Here is a 24,470-nt window from a genome sequence, read left to right as displayed (position 1 = left end):
CTTGCTAGCATTTGGGAGATTTCTCTGTAGCATTACTATATACACACTTCCTTACATAATTATAATCCCAGCGTTTGTCTATTTTACTACACTGACTTTTCTCCCACTATTATGATCATTTTCCATAAAGCTAAATCATCCTTTTTTTTTTTTTTTTTTTTAAGGCCACACCTGCAGCATATGGAAGTTTCCAGGCTAGAGATCAAATCAGAGCAACACCAGATACTTTCATCCATTACGCCAGGCTGGGATCAAACCCATGCTTCCAAAGCAGCCCCAGCTGCTGCAGTCCAATTCTTAACCCACTTCCCATAATGTTTTTTAGGGCTGCACCCGGGGGCATATGGAACTTCCCAGGCTAAGGGGCGAATCAGAGCTACATTTGCTGGCCTACGCCACAGCCACAGCAACGAAGGATCCTTAACCCATTGAGCGAGACCAGGGACTGAACCCACACCCTCATGGATACTAGTCAGGTTTGGTACTGCTGAGCCCCGACAGGAACTCCCATAATATTTTAAATAGCAGTATATGAATCCATTTAGAGAATGAATCTTTTTAAATGTATTTATTTATTTATTTTTGGCTACTGTGATGTGCTTGATGTGGGATCTCAGTTCCCAGACCAGGGGTTGAACCTGGACCACAGTGGTAAAATGCCAGGTCCTAAACCTCTAGACCACCAGGGAACTCCCAGAGTGCATTTTAATAGACTTAACTGTCCTTTGGCTGTTGAATATTTAAGTTGTTTATGATTTTTTTTGCAATTATAAATAATGCTGTGATGTATATAATCATGCACAGAGCTATTTCCATATTTTGGGTTATTTCTTTAGGAGAGATTTCCAGGTTAAGGATGCCTGGGCCCAAGGGTATCTCAATCTTGTTTATCACTGTTGAAACCTCTGCTCAGCTCAATAGCCCCCCCTCATTATCCTCCCTCTGTTTGCGTTTCTTTCTATATCAGTCTCAACTGGTTGAGAATATATCCCTTGAAAAAGCCCCATAATCCTATCACTCCTCACTGCTTTCACATAAAGCAAGGTTCACTGTTATCTCCAAGACCCTCAAGTCTTCTTACAAATTAGAGGATACTTGCTTGACAAGTAAAGATGCCAAGGAGGAACGTGACAGATCAGAGGAAGTGAAATGGATTAGTTAAGTTGAGATGAGTGTGGGATTAAGAAGAAAAAGGGCACATTAGAAAAAGGCCCAGGAGGAGTTCCCATCTAGGCTCAGAGGAAACAAATGACTAGTGTCCATGAGGATGCGGCTTTGATCCCTGGCCTCGCTCAGTGGGTTAAGGACCCAGTGTTGCTGTGGGGTGTGGAGTAGATCACAGACAAGGCTCTGATCTGTTGTTGCTGTGGCTGTGGCATAGGCCAGCAGCTGCAGCTCTGATTCGACCTCTAGCCTGGAAACCTCTATATGCCGCGGGTATGGTTCTAAAAAGACAAAGAAAGAAAGGAAGGGACAGAGGGAGGAAGGAAGGAAGAAGTCCCAGGAAAGTGAGACCCTGAAGCACGTCCTGATGGGACTAGTTGTGCTCATCTCAAGAAGGGTTTCTGAGAGACATGCAAGGTGAGGGGTGCAGAGGGATACATGCATTTCTGGCAGCAGCTTGACTTAAAGGTAAATAAACTCTATCTAAGATGGAAAGACATGGTTATTTATAAACCGAGAGGGTCTTTAATTGCTGGATGAGTTCCACGGTCCTCCAGAAATGGGATTCTGTGGGTTCTTGGGATACAGTTCAGGGTCAGAAGTGAGATGAGGATCATTGAAGGAAAAGACAGAGAAGGAAGATGCTGGTAGAGCCTGGATGATGCCAAAAGGGACAAAGTCTGGACCCAGGTGGAGGCGCTGGCAGGTGAGAAGAGGAGAGGTCAGATGGAGTCAGAAAAAAGAAGACAAAGAAAAGTTGGATATTTAGCTAACTTGTCTGAGGGCAGAGGGTTGGACCATGGCTTCTTAGTTACTATCTACATGGATAATTCTTTGGAAGATAGACGGGAAAGGAGGGGACAACGGTGGGAGGAAAAAAGACATTTTTTTCTCTTCTTCCCCATTCTTTCAACGAATATATCCAGGATTTCTTCCTTTGGGGCTCTGTCTGATTATCTTAGTAAAACAAACTCAAGTCAAACAATCTTTTGCAATCTCCAATTCCTTTAGAGGCTAGGTATGGCTTAAGCGATTGAAAAAAAATTAATGAATATTTAAGAAATGAGCTAGTATGGAGTTCCTATCATGGCTCGGCAGAAACAAATCTGACCAGCACCATGAGGACGCGCAGATTCGATCCCAGGCCTTGCTTAGTGGGTTAAGAATATCCAGCGTTGTGAGCTGTGGTGTAGGTCGCACACGAGGCATGGATCCTGCGCTGCTGTGGCTGTGGTGTAGGCCAGCAGCTACAGCTCCAATTTGACCCCTAGCCTGGGAACCTCCATATACCTTGTATGCAGCCCTAAAAAGACAAAAAAAAAAAAAAAAAAAAGAGCTTGTAAGTGGTATGTATTATAGACTCAAGCCTAAGTTACATCTCTGTGCAGTGTTTTTGTCCCCATCATAGATGGCACCACAGAAGGATACAGGGTGGACTGTCCTCCAGGTTCTTCCTCATGGCATCCTTCACTTCATTCTGTGCAGTGAGTGAGACAGCCAAGTGCTCATCCACTGGCACCATTGGCAAGGCAGTGAAATTGATGACGTCCATCTTCCTGAAAGCAGTCATGGTCCAGTTCCTTGTAAACTGAAAAGCAGTGAGTTTCCACTCTTAAGAGCCTCTCATTCCTCACTATGACCTTGTGCTCCATTCAACCAGCCTCCTGGAAATCACAAACAGCAAAGAACCGTCTTAGAAAGCACGACCACAGTTCATCTCCTAAGCAGGGTACGTGCTACATGCAACATGGGAAATAAATGTTGAAGAAGCCTATTCTTTTTTTTTTTTTTTTGTCTTTTTGCTATTTCTTGGGCCGCTCCCAAGGCATATGGAGTTTCCCAGGCTAGGGGTCTAATCGGACCTGTAGCTGCCAGCCTATGCCAGAGCCACAGCAACTCGGGATCCGAGCCGCGTCTGCAACCTACACCACAGCTCACGGCAACGCTGGATCATTAACCCACTGAGCAAGGGCAGGGATCGAACCCGCAACCTCATGGTTCCTAGTCGGATTCGTTAACCACTGCGCCACGACGGGAACTCCTGAAGAAGCCTATTCTTAACTGAGGGCTTCAAGGTATGTATCCTTTTGCTCTCTATTTGCTGATCCCCACCCCTACCCCCTGATTAAAATTCTTCTAGTTTTAAAAGTAAGGAGACTAGAATACTGAAAAAGCTGGGGCCCCAGACCACACAGCAAGTCAGTCTCCAAATTAGAAATGCAATCCAATCTCTTTGCCTCTCCGAGCCTCACTTGTAAAGTCAGAGATTTGGATTAGATCCCTAAGACCCTATTCAGCTCTCAGATGCTGGGGTTTTATGATACTGGGTCCATCTCCTCAGCATGAGGCTCCTCATCTACCTGGGGCTCTCTGCTCCCTCTCAGGAAACTGGCCCCCTCACTACCCTTCCTCCTGGACCTGGAATATTCTGGCCACACTGTTCTCCTAGGTCCTTGCTTATTGGCCAGGAGGAATTCACCACTACCATCTGTGGGTGCTTCCTGCTCAGAGCTTGGTGGTATAGGCCTGGTTATAATGAAGACTCGGATCTGCCCTCAGGAAGCATAATGGAAAGAGCGAGAAAAGGCAGAGTTTGGTGGAAAAATGAACTGAGGTGCCCTTTCTCCACAGCCTCCTTTCCTCTCCTCTGGTTCATGCCTTCTGCCCTGCCCTCTTCTCCCCAGCCATGCATCCCATACGCCTGGCCCACCAAACTCCTCCCTGGTCCCTGCCAGGCTATGGTCTTTGTGCCTCTATGCCTTTGCACATGCTGTTCCCACCATTCAGTGATCAGCCCAGGTGATACATCTTTTGCAAAACCTTCTTAATAGTCCAGGCCAGTAGTATCACCCCTTCTCTGCGGAAGAATAAGAAATGTTCTGCCCTCATGGAACACATATCCTGGCAGCTAAGATTTGAAAGTCTCTTGTTTAAAGTTAACATGTTTAGACCTAAACATGTTAACTAAGTTAAAACAATGCTGACCTTAGAGTCAGTCAGACTTTTATTCAGTTTACCCTTCAGTCATTAAGTGACTATTTACTGGCTGCCCACCACAGCCAGCAGTGTGTGCCTACCGGAGAAAGGATGGCAAGCTAAACCAGACTTGATACCTGCCCTAACAGAGCTTACATCTACTAGGGGTGACATGTGATAATCAACTATATACATAATCATGAAGTATAACTGACCACTGCCTCAAAGGGAGGGACACAGTGCTGTGAGATGACCTAACAGTGGATACTGACCTAGTCAAGGGGATAAGGACTTGAAGGATGAGCAGGAGTTAATTAGATAAATGGGAAGGGGAAATACCATCCAAACAGAGCAGCATAAGAGTAGAAAGATAGGAGTTCCCGTCGTGGCACAGTGGTTAACGAATCCGACTAGGAACCATGAGGTTGCGGGTTCGGTCCCTGCCCTTGCTCAGTGGGTTAACGATCCGGCGTTGCCGTGAGCTGTGGTGTAGGTTGCAGACGCGGCTCGGATCCCGCGTTGCTGTGGCGTAGGCCGGTGGCTACAGGTCCGATTGGACCCCTCGCCTGGGAACCTCCATATGCCGCGGGAGCGGCCCAAGAAATAGCAACAACAACAACAACAACAAAAAAGACAAAAGACAAAAAGAGTAGAAAGATAGAAAAAGGCTAGAAGTGTGCATCACAGACGCACATGTGACAATTGAGTCCTTGGAATATGGTTAGTGTGACCGAAGAACTAAAATCTTAACTTTAATTAATTAATATTTAAAAGGTAAAGCAGAATAAAATTTTAAATATTGATTGTATGTTGGAATGATCATATTTGGGTCATATGAGTTAAATATTATTTGTATTAATATCACATGATTTTTTAATTTTTAAAAAATAAGGCTGGGGGATTTCCCATCATGGCACAGCTGAAAGGAACCTGACTAGGATCCATGAAGGACGCAGGTTCATCCCTAGCCTTGCTTAGTGAGTTAAGGATCCGGCGTTGTTGCCGGGAGCTGTGGTGTAGGTCACAGACGTGGCGGGGATCTGGGGTTGCTGTGGCTGTGGTGCAGACCAGCAGCTACAGCTCTGATTCCACTCCTAGGCTGGAAACCTCCATATGCTTTGGGTGTGGCCCTAAAAAAGCAAAAAAAAAAAAAAAGTATACATACACACACACGCACATATATATACGGCTACTAGGAAATTCTAAGTTACATATGTGGTCCACATTAAGTTTCCTTTGGACTGTTGTAGGTTAGACCATGCCGTTTGGTTCTAGGATAGGGACTTCTTCCCTTCTCAGTGAAGTGTACTTGTACTTGGAGCCAGAGACCCATGGGTCCTGTCCCTCATTGGTGCACTCACTAGGCACCCAGTAAATATCCCCTGAATGACCCTGATTTTCTTCATTTATCAAATGGAACCAAAAATACATTCGGTTAGGATTTTAGGAGATTTGGAGTTGATTCTTGAGTGCCTTCCTCACTGTGTGACCGTGAAGCGGCCCCTGGCTTCAGTTTCCCCTTCCCGTCGAATCGAATGAGAATCCGGGCTTCGGGTGGAGGGCAGGGAGGGTCACTGTCTGTCTGTTCGACTTACCTGACGACATCGGCGGAATCCGACGAACTCAGGGCCGATTCCGCCACGGGTCCCTCAGGGGACACCTGCAAAGTTCTGGCTGAGACACCCGACACCAGTTGCCCCCACATCCATCAGATAGGGGTGCCCTTGGTTTTGTGGTCAGGGACGAGGAAGAGGAGGAGTGGCGTCGGGGAAAGGCCCATTTTGCTGCTGTGAGTCCTGACGTTCTCCTGGCAACGCGGGCCGCAAGCATCTCTTCCACCTCTCCCACAACAATGGACGTGTCACTAGCCTCGGCGGAGTCCGCGGGACGCCGTTACCACGGCGACAGCCCCGCCGGGTGGGGAGACCAGACCAAGGGGTTGGTGGGGCGGGTGATTGTGGTTCCTCGGCCTAGGATATGGCATGGAGCACGTAAGTGACTCCAAAAGGCACTGAGTTTGTGGAGTGTATTAAATGTACCGATGGCAGTCCTCGAGAGTTTCTGGTGCTTCGCGTGGGCTCGCATTGGGGGCCGCGCTGCGCGGGGCACCCCCACTCCCCTCGGTGGTAGAGCCCGGCAGAGCTGCGCGTGCGCGGTGGGCCAGAAACGACTGGAAGCGGCTGTTGAGGCGGGCGAGCAGGCCCTCGCTGGCTGCGCAGAGGGGGTTCTGGGGTTAGCTTGGAAGCCCGCTCTCGGGGCGCGTCACGTGCGTCTCTAAGCCTGGTATCGCCTGAGGACCCAAAGAGCGTGGGACACCCGGGCGTTCCCCACGGGACTCAGGGCCTCCCCACAGCTGGAGCGGCAGGAGGGCGTGGAGCAGGAGGCGGTGACTGGGGCCACCGCAGGCCCGTCACCACCCATTTCGAAATGTGTTTCCTCGGTTGTAAATTGGGGTGATAATTCCTACGGTAAGTCAGCGGTGAAGGTGATTAAGGAGAGCGTGCGAATGAACATTTGTTCAGTGCCGTTAGTTAACAGACCTGGGTGGCCTTGACCTGCCTGGTCTCTACGGCCTGACTCAACTCTGGGGGACCTGTATCTCTTTGGGAATCCGAGGAAAAGCAGAGACTTGCTTCCTCACCTTCTTGTTAGATTAAAATAAGATAATAGAATTTCCCATTGTGGCTCTGTGGGTTAAGAACCTGACTGGTATCCATGAGGACGCAGGTTCCATCCCTGGCCTTGATCAGTATGTTAAGGATCCAGCGCTGCCATGAGCTGCCCTGTAGGTCACAGACTGGGCTTGGATCTGGCATTCCTGTGGCTGTGGCATAGGCCGGCAACTACAGCTCTGATTTGATCCTTAGCCTGCGCACTTACATATGCCGCAGGTGCGGCCCTAATAAATAAATAAATAAGATATTTTATGACCCATTGCGAACTGTAAAGCATTGTGCAGTGATTATCATCAGCATGGAAGTGTAGACCTTGTTTGAAGCCCATCCACTACCTTCCCACGATGTGACTGGGGGCAAGTTACTTCTCTAAGTCTCAGTTTTCTAACCTGTAGGCGGGAACATACTACTTGATCTACTTCTGCCGGGATTGTGTGAGCATCAAATGCCATAGTTTTTAAATAAACACTAAAGGAATAACCTGTAAGCGGGTACTCTTGTTACCCTGGATTGTGAATCAAGAAGCCTGGGGCCCATCCATGCACAACAAGTGCTGGATGCCGCTGGGTCCCCAAGAGAAGCAGAGCGATGATAGGAACCCAGGTGCTCTCCTTTCACTTCCTTTGTGCTGAATCCTCTCTCTGCAGGGAGTTTCACTGGAGAGAAGGCTGCCTTGGGCCGTGGGGGCAGCTGGGGCCTCTTGGTCCACACTAATGTTTCAGGATCCCAGGGTCTCAGCCAGAGTTGTTTGTGGCTTAATGGATCTGACTTAAAAACTAGTCCAGATTCTTCCTTTTCCTCATCTTTGATATATTGATGACAGTGCTTGGCCTAAGTGTTATGAGAATTAGTGAGATCATGCATGGAGTGCCCTTGTTAAAACCTGGAGAAATAAATAACCGTGGCCAAGGTTCAGCAGACAGCTGAGGGGTCTAGAACTAGTCTGCAGTGTTCATGTGATAGCTCAGGCTTAGTGCTCTTAGCACAACTGTGGGCTTTGCAAGAACAGCTTGGCTTATTTTTCCTCCTTCAGATGTCTCCAGATGCTTGGAGGGGCAGGAGCTGCTTTTTTTTTTCCCCCTTGCTTTTTTAGGGCTACACTCATGGCATATGGAAGTTCCCAGGCTAGGGGTCGAATCAGAGTTGCAGCTACTGGCCTACACCACAGCCAGAGCAACAGCAACACGGGTTCCGAGCTGTGTCCAGCTCATACCACACTGGATCCTTAACCCACTAATTGAGGCCAGGGATTGAACCTGCATCCTCTTGGATCCTAGTCGGATTTGTTAACCACTGGGACACGATAGGAACTCCAGGGGCTGCTTTTTATATGGTTTTTTTGTTTATTGGTTTGGTTTGTTTTTCCTTACCTAATACATGAATATATTATCATTGTAATAACTCATTAAACCCAGAAATATATTTCTTTAATATGGTTTTATATTGTAACATGAAATTGCCACCATTAGGCTTTTTTTTTTTTTTTTTTAACCTTGAAATGGCAAATTCAGAAGTTTCCTGGTGGTATAGTGGGTTAAGGACATGGCATCACCACTGCAGTGGCTTGGGTTGGATGGTTTCTTATTTTTCACTATTATCAACAATAGAGAACATTTGTGTGAACATGTCCAGTTCTGGAGGAGAAATTTTTAGAAGTAGATTTGCTAGCCAAAAAGTATGCACATTAAAAGCTTTGCTAGGTTTTGCCTAATTGAAAAAAATATATAGCATCTTATGTTTCCACCAAGAATTAATGAAAATATCTTTTTCTCCATATACTCACCAGCATTGGATAGTATTGATCTCTTAAATTTTGCTATTATGATGGGTGAAAATGCTTCTTTTTATGATGTACCCCACAAGTTGGGTGTTTTTTTTTTTTTTTGCTTTTTTGCTTTTTAGGGCCACACCCATGGCATATGGAGGTTCCCAGGCTAGGGATCTAATCGGAGCTACAGCTGCCGGCCTATACCACAGCCACAGCAACGCCAGATCTTAGCCATGTCTGTGACCTACACCACAGCTCATGGCATTCAGGATCCTTAACCCACTGAGTGAGGCCAGGGATCAAACCTGCAACCTCATGGTTCCTAGTCGGATTCGTTTCCACTGCACCACCATGGGAACTCCCCCACAACTTATTAATACAGGGATAATTTGATATACATCTTTAGCGAACTGTATGGCTATGGACTGTGGGAAAATTGGATAATTCTCCAAACCCTAGTTTTCTCATCTGTGATAGGGACAGGAAAATAACTACCCTTTTGGGTTGCTGCTAGGAATAAAGAAATAGATGCCTTGTGCCTAGCACTGGGTCCAATCCCTGGTGGATACTCAAGGAAGGGTTATTAGTTATTGTTATTGTGACCTTTTCTTTTTTGCTTTTTTTTTTTTTTTTTTTTTTTTTTTTTTAGGGTTGCACCTGTGATATATGGAGGTTCCCGGGGCCAGGGGTCCAATCGGAGCTACAGCTGCTGGCCTACACCACAGCCATAGCATCTCGGGATCTGAGCCGTGTCTGTGACCTACACCACAGCTCACAGCATTCAGGAGGCCAAGGATCAGACCCACAACCTCATGGTTCCTAGTCAAATTTGTTTCCACTATGCCATGACGGGAACTCTGACCTTTTCCTTTTTGAGTTAAAATCTTTCTTCCTGGACATTCCCGTTTCACTCCTCTTCTGCCTTCTCTGGACATAGGATTAACTGTCTTCCCTCTTCCACTCTTTTTTTTTTTTTTCTCTCCAGCAGAAACAATGCCAGGGCCTTCCGCTGTGTTCAGGATGGCATGGTAGCACTCCTTTAGACTCCCTCAGCATCTTGGCTGTCCCATCCACCACCACGCTGGAAGCATTCTGGTTTGTTCAAGTCCTAAGGTGTTACGCCCCAGCCCAAATGCCATCATCTCGTGTGTGGGTCTACTGCTGTTTTTGTTTTTATTTTTGCTTTTTAGGGCCACACCTGCAGCATATAGAAGTTCTCAGGCTAGGGGTCAAATCGGAGCTACAGCTGCAGGCCTACATCACGTGTCATGGCAACACTGGCTCATTAACCCACTGAGCAAGGCCAGGGATTGAACCCACATCCTCATGGATAAGTGTCAGGTTCGTTACCCTGAGCCCCAACAGGAACTCCTGCTGTTTTTAATCACAAACACACACCTGCAGGAGTTCCCTGGTGGCTCAGCAGGTTAAGGATTGATGTTATCACTGCTGTAGCTTGGGGTTGATCCCTGACCTGGGAACTTCTGCGTGCTGTAGGTACTGCCAAAAAAAAGAAAACCCCACATACCAGTAAAACTGATGAGCACATACCACTGACTATCTTATTTATTTATAAATCATACTACTGTACAATAGTGTCTAACTATACACTTATATATGTGTATATATACACATAGTCATGTGTATATATATGTATGTATGTATTGTAAAGCTTCCAAAGAAGCTACTAAACTTTTATCATTAATTTTAGTCATATTAAGGGAGTTCCCCTCATGGCACAGCAGAAAAGAATCCAACTAGTTTCCGTGAGGATGCGGGTTCGATCCCTGGCCTCGCTTAGTGGGTCAGTGATCTGGCGTTGCTATGAGCTGTGGTACAGGTCACAGATGCAGCTGGGATCCCCACGTTGCTGTGGCTGTGGCGTAGGCCAGCAGCTGTAGCTCTGATTCGAATCCTAGCCTGGGATCTTCCCTATGTCACAGTGTGGCCCTAAAAAGCAAAAGAAAAAAAAAAAAATTAGTGACATTAATATCTAAATCACTGAAAATAGCACAGAATTTTTTCTTCATGTTCTCATTGAATATGTGTTTTGCTGATTGTTAGGAATTCCTACTGGGATTTGTCTTTTAATGGCAGTCGATATAAAACCTTGTTTCAGATAGTTTTGAGAAGTTCCCTCTTTTTTTTGCCAACTTCTTGTCAGATATGATAAACTCACTACTTTTTATCTCATTGTGTGGTGAAGGAAGATTTTATACCTAGAAGTGGGGAAGTTGAGAACTCTGTTACTTTCTCATCTCGTGCTTTCATTTTTGTCTTCATCAATCTACAGTTTCTTAGAAGGAATCTTTTTAAACTATTTATGTATTATACATGAAAATTGGGGTAATGTATGGAAAGAAACAAACATGACCCTGATCTCACAGCACAAACAAAAGTCAGTTGTAGAGGAATCATAGTCCTAAATGTGAAGGCTAAAAGAAGAAAATTTCCAAACATTAATATATGAAAATATCATCACCTTGGGGTAGGCAAAATTTTCTTATATAGGACACAAAAACACTAATCACTTTAAAAATGCTCATAAGTTAGGTCCCATTAAAATTAAGAACTTGGAGTTTCCCAGTGGCTCAGAAGGTTAAGGATTGGCATTGTCACTGCTGTGGCACAAATTTGATCCCTGGCCTGGGAACTTTCACATGCTGTGGACATGGCCAAAACAAGAAAGAGAAAAAGAGGCAATCCAAGGAGTTCCTGTCGTGGCTCAGTGGTTAACAAATCCAACTAGGAACCATGAGGTCGTGGGTTCGATCCCTGGCCTCCATCAGTGGGTTAAGGATCTGGAGTTGCCACGAGCTGTGGTGTAGGTTGCAGACTCGGCTCAGATCCTTCATTGCTTTGGCTATGGCACAGGCTGACGACAGTAGCTCCAACTGGACCCCTAGCCTGGGAACCTCCACATGCCACGGGTGTGGCCCTAAAAAAGAAAAAAAAGAGGAGGGGGGCATACGGAAGTTCCCAGGCTAGGGGTCGAGTCAGAGCTGCAGCTGCCAGCCAGCCTACACCACAGCTCATGGCAATGCTGGATCCTTAACCCACTGAATGAGGCCAGGGATTGAGCCTGTATCTTCTTGGATACTAGTCGTTACAGCTGAGCAACAACAGGAACTCCTTTTTGATTGTTTGTTTTCTCTTTTTAGGGCCACACCTGCAGCATATGGAAGTTCCTAAGGCAAGGGGTCAAATCAGAGGTGTAGCCTCTGGTCTACACCACAGCCACAGCAACACCAGATCTGAGCCACATCTGCGACCGACACCACAGCTCATGGCAATGCTGGATCCCTGACCCACTGAGTGAGGCCAGGGATTGAACATGCATCCTCATAGATACTAGTCAGATTTGTTTCTGCTGAGCCACGGCAGGAACTCCAGTTTGTTTGCTTGTTTTTAAGTCCATGGATTTAAAGCTGTCGGGCTAGGCTTGTAGGGTGATGAAATGTTCTATATCCTGATCTGGAAGGTGGCAACAGGGGTGTGTGTGTGCACATCTAATGAAAACTCATGAAGCCAGAGATATTATTTGTATTCTTTTTTTATACATTATATATTTGTGTTCTACTTAAACATACAAAAAAGTTTGCTTCTCCGCCCATGGGCAGTGTCAGTAAATCAACTTAATTGGGCCTGTGTGAATTGCACCAGGTTGCGATATGCTGAAGGCAGCTGTCTGGCTGCCGTTGTCAGCCCTGCCATGTTGCGGGTCTCCTCCTCCCACCACTCACCTTACCTCCCATTCAGGACAGGTAGTCTTCTCACATGTGGACTGAGTGAGGGGCACTGTTATCAGTCTGAAAGCAAAGTATAACTATGGCTTCATTTCTTTAAGATGGAGTATATGGTGAAGCTGTTGCCCCAGGTGTGATTCTTACCAGTGTCCAGGAAGGAGTAGGATTGCATGCCTCGCTCCAGACTATAAGCCTGGCAAGGCCAGTTTGTGACAAAACTTAAGCCAGGTAGGCAGGTGTCTGTGGTTAACGTAACCCGTAGAGCCACACAGACCTGTGTTCGAATACTGGCTCCTGGAATTCCCGTCATGGCTCAGTGGAAGCAAATCTGACTGGTATCCATGAGGACGCAGGTTCAATCCCTGGCCTCACTCAGTGGGTTAAGGATCCGGCGTTGCCGTGAGCTGTGGTGTAGGCTGGTGGATACAGCTCTAGTTCAACCCTGACTCTGGGAGCCTCCATATGCCACAAGGGTGGCCCTAAAAAGCAAAATCAAAACAAAACAAATACTGGCTCCCATTTAGGACTTTAGTCTTGTCTAAACTTCACTTGTCAAATAGGCATAAAAAGAGGAGCTGAACAACAGCTGGTTGTGAGGGCCGAGCCATTGGGAAGGTCTTGGCGGGCTGCCCAGCACGTAGTGAGCACTCAGCACGTGGGAGCGAGCACCAGGATTATTAACGGCCGTGTGATAAGATGTGTGTATTCATGATTTGAAGACAGGGACACAAGGTCATGACCAACTCTTTGTATCCTTGACTTTTTTCCTGACCCTAGGAGGAGGGAGCATTGACCTTTCCTTCATCAAGCCAAAGATGCCTCTCTTTGGGAGTACGTTCAGTCCGAAGAAGACGCCCCCTCGGAAGTCCGCCTCGCTCTCCAACCTGCATAATGTGAGTGTCAGCCTGGCGTGCAGTGTGCCTGGAGCATCGAGCCTGGTCTCTTACGGAAAGTGTGGTCCTCGGGAGGCATCCTCGTGGGAAGGTGTCCTTTTAAATCATGTTATTGCTATTTTTATTTATGTATTTATTTACTGGCAGCTCCCACGGCATGTGGAAATTCCCAGGCCAGGGATAGAACCCACACCACAGCAGTGACAATGCCAGATCCTTAACCCGCTGCACCACCAGGGAACTCCCTGTTATTGCTATTCTTAAACTCTTATTTGGGAATTATTGTCAGAGCTTGTTCAAGAACATTAAAAGATAGTCGATTTCATTATGATTTTTTGGGTCCAAATGAGATTATCAAGTTTGACTTGGCTCTATTCCCAAGACTTGGCCTGGAATCAGTTTTAGTCATGTCTAAGAGTCAACTTGCTTCTCAAAGGATGATGTTTTGCCAACATTGCTAGCATTCAAAAGGATATGCCACAGCTCCAAAGGCAGTTTCCGAGCCCCTCAAGGGCAGAGGAGTTACATTCATCTCTGAATGTTCAGTGCCAGTCTGGTGCAGCGTGGGTGCTCAGTGACCTGTAGAAACATTGGAAATCACATTCAAGAGCAGCTGCTGCTGCTCGTTGGGCCTTAGCGTTTTATGTCTTTTCCACGACATGTGTAGCTCCATGGTAAGCAAATGAGAGCGTCTTACATTTAAAAGGGCTTTTCCACTTTATTATAAATTTGCAATAGGACTTCTTAATCCATTAAATGCTCTGTAGATACAATTCAGTTTGCAACTTTCAGCATGTATAGCTTTTCCAGAAAGCATCTATTGCATAAAGTGTACATTTCTTCTCTTCTGGCTTAAAGACATTTTTGTACCTTATTTGATTTTCTGACTTAAAAAAAAAATTATGAAATGTGCTGAGTAATGATTAGAGAAAAGAAATGAGTTGTTGGGGTCATGCAGCGAGTAGAGGAGGCACGGGGCCTAGAGCCCATGTGCTGTAGCCTCCAGCATGAGCGTCTCACCCACAGTTGGATCGTTCAACCCGGGAGGTGGAGCTGGGCCTTGACTACGGAACCCCCACTATGAACCTGGCGGGGCAAAGCCTGAAGTTTGAAAATGGCCAGTGGATAGCAGGTGGGCTGCATTTCCTGCCACTTTGTCCCACAAGATCGTGGAAAGAAACCCCACCTTGTAACTGCTGGTTCTCTCCTTCCACCAGAGTCGGGGATTAGTGGAGGCGTGGACCGGAGGGAGGCTCAGCGCCTCCGGAGGCGGAACCAGCAGTTGGAGGAAGAGAACAATCTCTTACGGCTCAAGGTGGACATCCTGCTAGACATGGTGAGGAAGGTGATGGGAAGGGCCGCCTCGGCTTTCCTTGCGCAGGATCCTTGCGAGTCCTTTCAGGCAGCTCATACCTCTTGAGTGCCAGTTTGCCCAGGTACATCGCTGTGAATCCAGAGATACAAAACCACATCGAAGTCCCTACCCTCAAGGGCTCATCATGTACCTGAGAGATAGCGAACAGATTGACAGGGCCTCGTGATGAGGGGCCATGCTTAGAGTCTGTTCATGGCCCCACGTCAGCACACACACGAGAGAGAGAGAGAGAGAGAGAGAGAGAGATTTATTCTGTGCAGGCAGGAGGACATCACAGGGAAGGGATATTTGAGCTGAATGTGGAAAGATAAAGGTAGCGATGGAGGCTGGGATGAAGGCATTCAGGAAAGACATTCTGCTCCTGGCTTGAAGAGGTCTCGCACCAAGCAGCCATTAGTCAGCGCCCCGAGCAGGCCTGCCAAGGGACCCTCTCTGTGCCGCCATCAGTTTCGTTTCGTGTGGATTTTAAAAACCCAGCACCCCGTTGAGCCTAGAGGTGTATGTGAAGGTTGGCTGAGAGGCAGGGAGCCCACGAGGTAGTGGTCTGGCGCTCAACTGCCTGCATTCCCTTGCCCAGCTCTACCCTTGGCTGTGTGACTTCAGGCACGTTGCTCAACTGCTCTGTGTGAAGAAACATCTTCAGGAATAAAATGGGCATGATAGGAGGCGCTACCTCAGTAGTGAGTTAATGCAAGTACAGCCCTTCATGTCGCTGTTCATGACACGAAGAGTGTCATGCTCAGAAAGTAGAACTCTCTCACAGGAAACTGACCTCTAGAAGTTATATCTCTCTGTCCCTATCTGGCGTGTCTTCTACCCTCTGCTCTAAAATCCACTGAAAGGGAGTTCCCATTGTGGCTCAGCTGGTTAAGAACCTGAGTAGTGTCCTTGAGGATGCGGGTTTGATCCCTGGCCTTGCTCAGTGGGCTAAAGATCTGGTGTTGCTGCAAGCTGCAGTGTAGTTTGCAGGTACAGATCGGATCCTGTGTTGCTGTAGCTGTGCTGTAGGCCGGCAACTGCAGCTCTGATTCAACCCCTAGCCTGGGAACTTCCAGGTCCTGGTGCCCTTAAAAAAAAAAAAAAAAAAATTCACTGAAAGATCCTGATGAGGAAAGTAGCATTCTTTTTCAAGCATTTTTCCCCCAATCACCGTTATTTGACCCATGACTCAAGCAACTCAGACCCTAGTCCTTTAAAAATCACCAATATCTGCCTTTTTCATCCCCTGAAACCTCGTGTCCTTAACACAGTGAGTGCCACACAATCTTAGTGCCACAAAGTGTTGATCAAATGGATGGTGAATGTTCTTCAAGTGCTTGAGGTCCTGGGTGGTTCAGGAGGTTTCCTCTCTGCCCAGTTACAAAAGGGTTCCCGTCGTGGAGGCTGCTGGCAGCATTAGAGAACTGCCAGGGGGCCTCCCTTTCCCAGCGGGCAGTGCTGGCCTTGCCACCCCGAAACGTAGCCCAGAAACATCCTTCCTAACGGTCTGCTGCTTTCCCTCCAGCTCTCCGAGACCACTGCCGAATCCCACTTAATGGAGAAGGAGCTGGATGAACTGAAGGGTGTCAGTCAGCGGAGAAAATGAAGACCCCACAGACCTCGGTTAGGACAAAAGGGAGAAACCCATTCGTCAGAAGAGGAGGATGTGGCCGAGGGATTTTTTTTTTTTTTAGCCAAACTAGTGGATTAGGTCTTGGGAGAGAGTATCATACAACGGGACCAAAAGGCGCTGGCCCCCTTGGGTTGCAGTAGAAAGGTGACAACATAGTGGAAACCAGGATTCCAGGCCAATCCTGCGCTCCCGGCGCAGGGAGGCCTCCTCGGGGAGGTCTGCAATGATGGGAGCCCTTGGGTGCTTTCCAGTCAGTGAACACACAGATGCCCGTGGCCCGGGCTCACCCTCCTTGACAGAGTTCCTCACAGCCGCTGACGCTGATGTTTGGGGAGCAGTGCCAGTTATACTGAGTGCTGTTGTTAGGGGGTCTTGGACGAGAGACTCTCTTTGGTCCTCTGCCCTTCAGGCCACTGTCTCCCACCTGCAAATACTGGTTCCCCAATCCATAGCCTCTTCCGGCTTTGGCTTCTCAGCAGCAAGTGCCAGCCTTCCACAGCAACACTCTATTTTTGTGCTATTTTCCTGTTTACCCTACTTTTTAAAATTAAATGATATTATATAATCTCTCTCTGGTCGAAGTGGCTGTAAAGAGAAGCATGGATTCTTGAAGTCAGTAATGGAGCCTGGGCTCTAAGCTTCTGATGCTCCATGCAAAGACAGAACTTTCAGGTTGTGGGGCAATGTCACCGCTGCAGGAGAAGCGTTCCAGCTTCCTGGGCATTGGCAGAGGTTGATCTGGAACAGAAACAGTCTCTGCCCCAGTTCCTCTGCTTTCCTCTTTTGGGGTGTTGGGACTAGTCTGGAGCTGGCAGGGACTGAGTAGTTGGGACTGGGGCGCTGGTTTCCTACAGTGGGAATGTGTGCCTTAGAGTGAGCTGGGCTTCTCTGTCGGGGGGAGGGCCAGCCAAAGTCCATCAGAGGGGATTCAGCTTCCAGAGTCAAGGGGGAGGGCATTGAGCTGGGGACACGGCCCCAGAGACCAGGGATGGTTACCAAGGTCTGCAGTTTCTGAACACCTGTTACCTGCTTGGGACGAGGCCCAGCATCTTGCTCACACTCGTTTCCTCCTCAGCTCAGCTGCGTGGAGCAGGGCTGTCAGTCAGCATGCCTACTGGCAGGTAAGGAACCAAAGCCCAGAAGTTCAGAAACTGGTCTAGGCTCATGTATCACAAGTGGGAACCTGCTAATTCACGGTGAAAAAGAGGAGCTGAGTAGGGGCTGCCTCAGGTGGAGGCGGCAGTTGGTTGTCCCGTGGAGGATGGATAGAGAAGCATGATCTGTAGCCCCAGCCCATGACCTTCCCTTCTGATCTTGGACAGACTAAGAGGGAATTGGAAGAAGATGCTTATATGTAAGGTACAAATCTTCAGGACCAGATGATAGGAGCAATTGAGAGTTTGCTTATTCCTAGACCAGTACCATTTGCAACCATTTGTTGCATTTGGTGCACCTTTGATGCCAGACATCTGCCTGTAGACAGCCCTGACTTACAATTGTTCTGAAGCTCAGATGCAACTTGAGCCCCGCCAAAACTCAGATTGAAACTTGAATCCATGGGCTGGGACTTTAACCTGCCATCTTTTAGTTGGAATTACACACGTGGTCTCAGGATTTAATGAAGCTCACAGGTTCTCTGTGTCTCATCGAAGAAAGAATTCAGTGAGAGACCAAGTGATTGGTAAGAAGTGGATTTATTTAGAGAGATACTCCATAGACAGAATGCAGTCTGTCTCTAAAGGCGTAGGTAGCCCCCAAATATGGGGCGGTTAGTTTTTATGGGCTGGGTAATTTCTTAGGCTAAGGAGTGAGAGGGTTATTCCAACTATTTGGGGGAAGGGGTGAGTACTTCCAGGACTTGGGCCACCGCCCAGTTTTTGGCCTTTTATGGTTGGCCTCAGAACTGTCATGGTGCCTGTGGGCACGTCATTTAGCTAATGCCTTACAGTGAGCCTATGACGAGGATCAAGGTCTGTTGGAATTCAAATCTTCTGCAGCCTTTGGCCTACTTGGTTCTAACCTGTTTATGGTGTATCCTCAACCACGATGTCATTTGTTTAAACGTTGTGCCCTGCCCCCTTCCCTCTTGTCTCAGTTTAACTTAGAATTTTTCAACTTTATGATGGTGCGAAAGCAATACACATTTAGTATAAACTGTATTTTGTCTTTTTTCTTTATTTTTTTTGGCCTTTTCTAGGGCCACACCCACGGTATATGGAGGTTCCCAGGCTAGGGGTCCAATTGGAGCAGGATCTCATTGCTTATCCATTCTAAATGTAATAGTTTGCGTACACTATCCCCAAACTCCTAATCCATCCCACTCCCTCCCCCCTCCCCTTTTGGCAACCACAAGACTGTTATCCATGTCTTGAGTCTGTTTCTGTTCTGTAGGTAGGTTCATTTTGCCGTATTTTAGATTCTACGTATAAGTGATATATTGTCTTTCTTTTTGACTTCACTTAGTATGAGAAGCTCTAGTTGCATCCATGTTGCTACAAATGGTATTATTTCATTATTTTTCATGACTGAGCAGTATTCCATTGTTTAGATATACCACATCTTAATCCATTCATCTGCTGATAGACTTTTAGGTTGTTTCCATGTCTTGGCTATCACGAACAGTGCTGCTGTGAGCATATGGGTGTATGTATCTTTTTGAATTGTAGTTTTGTCCAGATATATGCCCAGCAGTGTGATTGCTGGATCATATGGTAATTCTGTATTTAGTTTTCTCCACATTCTTTTTTGTAGTGGTTGTACCAATTTACATTCCCACCAACAGTGTGGGAGGGCTCCCTTTTCTCCACACCCTCTTCAGCATTTGTTATTTGTAGACTTATTAATGATAGCCATTCTGACCGTTGAGAGGTGGTACCCCATTGTAGTTTTGATTTGCATTTCTCTAATACTTAGTGATACTGAGCATCTTTTCATGTGCCTTTTGGCCCTCCATATGTCTTCTTTGGAGAAATGTCTATTTAAGTCTTCTGCCAGTTTTTCTATTGGGTTGTTTGTTTTGTTTTATTTATTTATTTATTCTTTTTTAGGGCCATACCTGCGGCATATGGAAGTTTCAGGCTAGGAGTCAAATTGGAGCTGCAGCTGCTAGCCTATGCCACAGCGACAGCAACACCAGATCTGAGCCACACCTTGACCTACGCCACAGCTTACGGAAGTACCAGATCCTTAACCCACTGAGTGAGGCCAGGGAACCTGCATCTTCATGGATACCAGTCAGATTCTTTTTTTTTTTTTTTTTTTTTTGTCTTTTTGCTATTTCTTTGGGCCACTCCCGTGGCATATGGAGGTTCCCAGGCTAGGGGTCTAATCGGAGCTGTAGCCACTGGCCTACGCCAGAGCCACAGCAACGCAGGATCCGAGCCGTGTCTGCAACCTACACTACAGCTCACGGCAACGCCAAATTGTTAACCCACTGAGCAAGGGCAGGGACCGAACCTGCAACCTCATGGTTCCTTGTCAGATTCGTTAACCACTGAGCCACGACGGGAACTCCCACCAGATTCTTAACCCGCTGAGCCACAACGGGAACTCCTGTTTTTTCGAGTTGGATGAGTTGTTTGTATATTTTGGAGATTAAACCCTTTCGTCGTTTGCAACTATTTTCTCCCATTCCATAGGTTACTTTTTTTTTCTTTTATGGTTTTCTTTGCTGTGCAAAAGCTTGTGAGTTTGATTAGGTCCCATTTATTTATTTTTGTTTTTACTTCTATTGCCTTGGGAGACTGACCTAAAAAAAAGCTTTTGTACAGTTTATGTTAGAAAATGTTTTTCCTGTGTTCTCTTCTAGGAGTTTTATGGTATCTTGTCTTTTGTTTAAATCTTTAAGCCTTTTTGAGCTTATTTTTGTGCCTGGTGTGAGATTTACATGCACCTGTCTGGTTTTCCCAGCACCATTTGCTGAAGAGACTGTCTTTTCCCCATTTTATATTCTTTCCTCCTTTGTCAAAGATTAATTGACTGTAGGTTTCTGGGTTCTCTGTTCTATTCCATTGATCCATGTGTCTGTTTTTGTGCCAGTACCACACTGTCTTGATTATTGTAGCTTTGTAATACTGTCTGAAATCTTGGAAAGTTATGCCTCCTGCTTTGTTTTTTTCCCCTCAGGATTGCTTTGGCAATTTTGGGTCTTTTATGGTTTTATATAAATCTTTGGATTATTTGCTCTAGTTCTGTGAAAAATTTCATGGGTAATTGGATAGGGATAGCATTACATCTGTAGATTGCTTTGGGTAGTGTGGCCATTTTAACAATATTAATTTTTCCAATCCAGGAGAATCAGATGTCTTTTCATTTCTTTGAATCCTCTAATTTCCTTGATTGGTGTTTTATAGTTCTCAGTGCATAAGTCTTTCTCCTCTTCATCAGGTTTATTCCTAGGTATTTAATTGGGGGGGCAATTTATTTATTTATTTAATCTTTTTAGGGCTATACCTGCCACATTTAGAAGTTCCCAGACTAGGGGTCTAATTGGAGCTATAGCTGCTGGCCTCTGCCACAGCCACAGCAACGCCAGATCCGAGCCTCTTCTTGGACCTACACCACAGCTCACGGCAATGCCAGATCCTGAACCCACTGAGCAAGGCCAGGGATCAAACCTGCATCCCCATGGATACTAATCAGATTCATTTCTGCTGTGCCACAATGGGAACTCCCAGGGGTGCAATTTTAAAAGGTATTGTTCTTTCAATATTCCTTTTCTAATATACTTTGTTAGTATACAGAAATGCAACTGATTTTTGAATATTAATCTTGTATCCTGCTACTCTGCTGAATTTGTTGATCAGTTTGGGAAGTTTTTGTTCAGATACCTTAGGGTTTTCTGTATATTTTATCATGTCATCTACATAGAATTACAATTTTGCCTCTTCTCTTCCAATTTGGATACCTTTTATTTCTTTTGCTTGTCTAATTGCTGTGGCTAGGACTTCCCATACTATGTTGAATAGAAGTGGTGAGAGTGGGCATCCTTGTCTTGTTCCAGAGTTGAGCAGGAAGGCTTTCAGCTTTCCTCCATTGAGTATTATATTTGCTGTGAGTTTGTCATAAATGGCTTTATGTTAAGATATGTTCCGTCAATACCCACTTTGGTAAGAGTTCTTCGTCATGAATGGATGCTGGATTTTTGTCAAATGCTTTTTCGATATCTTTTGAGATGATCATTTGATTTTTGACTTTTCTTTTGTTAATGTGGTATATTACACCAATTGATTTGCATTTGTCAAACCATCCTTGTGGACTTGAGATGAATCCCACATGGTTGTGGCGTATGATCTTTTTTATTTGTTGTTGGATTGTGTTGGCTAAAATTTTGTTGAAAGTTTTTGCATCTATAGTCATTAAAGCTATTGGCCTATAATTTTCTTTTTTGGTAGTATCTTTGGTTTTGGTATTAGGGTGATGGTGGCTTCATAGAATGTATTTGGGTGTGTTCTCTCTTCTTCAATCTTTTGGAAAAATTTAAGAATGGGGGAGTTCCCGTAGTGGCACAGTGGTTAACGAATCCTACTAGGAACCATGAGGTTGCGGGTTCGGTCCCTGCCCTTGCTCAGTGGGTTAACGATCTGGCGTTGCCGTGAGCTGTGGTGCAGGTCGCAGACGCGGCTCAGATCCCACGTTGCTGTGGCTCTGGCATAGGCCGGTGGCTACAACTCCGATTAGACCCCTAGCCTGGGAACCTCCATATGCCACAGGAGCAGCCCAAGAAATGGCAAAAAGACCAAAAAAAAAAAAAAAAAAAAAAAAGAATGGGTATAAGTTCTTCATATGTTTGCTAGAATTCACCCGTGAAGCCATCTGGTCCTTTTGTTTGTAGGTGTAGGGAGTGTTTTTTATTGCATATTCAATTTCATTTCTAATGATTGGTCTGTTCAAATGATCTATCTCTTCTTGATTCAGTTTTTTTTGTGCGGATGGTATGTTTCCAGAAAGTTGTGCATTTCTTCTAGGTTGTCAGATTTGTTGGCGTATAATTGTTCATAGTAGTCTCATTTTTTTGTTTGTATTTTTGCAGTATCTATTGAGATTTCTCCTTTTTCATTTCTTATTTTTTTAATTTTGGTTCTCTCTTCTTCTTTGTGAGTCTGGCCAGAGGTTTGTCAAATTTGTTTATCCTTTCAAAGGACCAGCTGTTTTATTGATTTTTTTTCTGCCTTTTTTAACCTCTATTTTATTGATTTCCCCTATGATCTTTATGATATCCTTTCTTCTGCTGACTTTAGGTTTTGTTTGTCTTTTTTTAATGCTTTTAGGTGGTAGACGAGGTTGTTGATTTGAGATTTTTCTTCTTTTTTGAGGAAGGCCTGTATTGCTATGAACTTCCCTCTAAATTTGCTCCTTCAGGGGAATGGTTCTGTTATCTTAGCTGGGGATGGTTCCTGTGCTTCTCCAGTTTGCTTATATTTTTCATATTCTGTGAGTTTAGGGAAAACAATTATCTACTCTAGTCTTGTAGGGCTATTTTTATGTAGAAATACCCCCTTGGTAGCCTGTGAGGCTTACTATTTTTTTGGCATGAGGGCTGCTTTTGGTTTGGATGCTCACCGCCTCTTTCCTCAGTGTGTGCAGGCTGTTAACCCCCTTGATGGGTGTGCAGGTAAGGTCTGCCTGTGTTTCCAGGAAGATGGGGGCAATGGGCAGGGCCTGTAGCCGGTGCCTGGTGAGCCCTGCAGTGACTGAGGCCACAGGTGGTGCCTGTTAACAGGATCTTTCGTGGTGGCAGACCACATCCACCTCAGGAACCCGAGAGGGCTGTGGTTTGCACCTGACCTCGTAGCCCACTCAAGAGGCACCTGCCACCCGAGGGCCCATGCATGCGCAGAGAAAGATGTTCCTGTGACAGCCCCACCCCTCCTCCTCTTGCCCTCGCCAACAATGGCACCTTGCTTCCCCCAGGCCTTCTCCTACACTCTCCTGGCTGTGGTGCACTGCTTTGTAGCCACGTCAGGCTGTTTCCACACAGTCAACCCTAGTCCCCTCCCCAGAACTGATCTGGACCTCCAAAGCCCGAGTGTCAGTGCCCTGTCCCCCCGCCTGAGTGTCCGAGGCTGTGGTGTCCTGATGGTGCTGTGGTGGGACCAATGCTCTGTGCGGCTCTCTCTGCTTTGCCCTTCTCTGACCAGTGGCTGGGCTCTTCTCCAAGGCTTTGAGGGCCTCCCTCCTTCCCCCCTGAGCTCCCTGTGAGGTGGCCTCCTGGAGTGGGATTCCTTTCCTCTTTCATAGCTCCTGCACAGGAGTCCTGGCCCCATCCTGATTCCTTTTTTTTCTTCTTCTTTCTCTTTTTTCCCTTTTTGTTCTACCCAGTTATGTGGAGGGTTTCCTGCCTTTTTTGGAGGTCTGAGGTCTTTGGCCAGTGTTTAGATGTTCTGTGTGAATCGTTCTACATGTAGACAGTTGTTTTTGATGTGTTTGTGGGAGAAGGTGAATGCCACGTCTTATTCCTTTGCCACCTTGATGTAAATTTTTCTTGTTATAAAATAATGAATTCTATTTCATCAGAGTCAATAATGTTTGTACTTTCCACTTAAGATTGCCTTCTCTACCTTCTAGAGTGTTGGTCTTCCAGCATTTCTTAAATAGCTCATAAAAGAATCAAAACCCATTCGCATTGGGTTCTTAAGCTCCCCTTACGTTTATGTAGAGCCAGCCTGTTACCAAACTCAGGTTCAGCTACTTGTTGCTCAAAAACAAATACTCAGAACACTGTAAACCAGCTATAATGAAAAAATCATTATATAAAAAGAAAAAAAAAAAAGCCAATACTCAGAGACAAGTGTTGGTTGGAAAGGAAAGGTTGCTTTATTCAGGAAGCCAGCAACCTGGAGAGAAGGCAAACTCATGTGCAAAAACCAACTCTAAAGTTTCTGTTCACAGTCAAAGTTTTTAAAGGGAGAATCATTTGGGAAGGGGGTCAGAGTCTTTATCTTCCAAAATGTGCAGACTTTCTTCTGAATGGTTGAAGGTGAGGTAACAGGGCAGTGTTGCAGGAATTTTGTGCTCATCCTGAAGTTACCGTCCTCCACCTTTCGTGAGGACTTTAGTTCCTACGGAAGAACTCAAAGGTATTGTTTTGCATAGTCCTTGAGGAGGAACTAGGACCTTGCTTCAGTTGCTGGACTGTTGTTTCTTGGCTGCTTCTCTGTTTCTGCATTCTCTCCTCCTTGCTTAGCAACTGTTTGAATCTGCCCTTTGGAACTCAGGGAAAGTCAAGGAGGCTGAAAGAAGCCTGTTTCCTACAAACTAGT

At 46.0% G+C, this 24,470-nt stretch overlaps 2 protein-coding genes across 4 annotated transcripts in view; one reads left to right on the top strand and one right to left on the bottom strand.

Moving 5' to 3' along the window:
* The window catches only part of FAM227A (family with sequence similarity 227 member A), a 61,112-nt gene extending 55,062 nt beyond the window's left edge, over positions 1 to 6,050 (bottom strand). The window contains exons 1-2 of the mRNA XM_021093103.1: positions 5,736 to 6,050; positions 2,593 to 2,828 (exon numbers count right to left, since the gene is read on the bottom strand). Of these exons, the coding sequence (XP_020948762.1) occupies positions 2,593 to 2,734 (142 nt within the window). The 5' untranslated portion in view covers positions 2,735 to 2,828; positions 5,736 to 6,050. The remainder of the gene's footprint in view (positions 1 to 2,592; positions 2,829 to 5,735) is intronic.
* Positions 6,300 to 18,368, top strand: CBY1 (chibby family member 1, beta catenin antagonist). Of its 3 annotated transcripts, XM_005655481.3 has the most exons (6): positions 6,300 to 6,608; positions 9,569 to 9,678; positions 13,107 to 13,222; positions 14,249 to 14,354; positions 14,440 to 14,558; positions 16,102 to 18,368. In XM_005655481.3, the coding sequence occupies exons 3-6, from the start codon at positions 13,145 to 13,147 to the stop codon at positions 16,180 to 16,182; spliced, it is 384 nt and encodes a 127-aa protein (XP_005655538.1). In that variant the 5' UTR covers positions 6,300 to 6,608; positions 9,569 to 9,678; positions 13,107 to 13,144; the 3' UTR covers positions 16,183 to 18,368. The 3 variants fall into 3 exon arrangements, with proteins under 3 accessions (XP_005655538.1, XP_005655537.1, NP_001121928.1); XM_005655480.3 differs by lacking the exon at positions 9,569 to 9,678; NM_001128456.1 differs by lacking the exons at positions 6,300 to 6,608; positions 9,569 to 9,678 and having other exon boundaries at positions 13,128 to 13,222; positions 16,102 to 16,221.

This window comes from Sus scrofa, chromosome 5 (genome assembly GCF_000003025.6).
Source record: "Sus scrofa isolate TJ Tabasco breed Duroc chromosome 5, Sscrofa11.1, whole genome shotgun sequence".
NCBI classification, from domain to species: Eukaryota; Metazoa; Chordata; class Mammalia; order Artiodactyla; family Suidae; genus Sus; species Sus scrofa.
The sequence above is the reverse complement of the archived record's forward strand: the minus strand, read 5'-3'. Positions and strand labels throughout refer to the sequence as shown.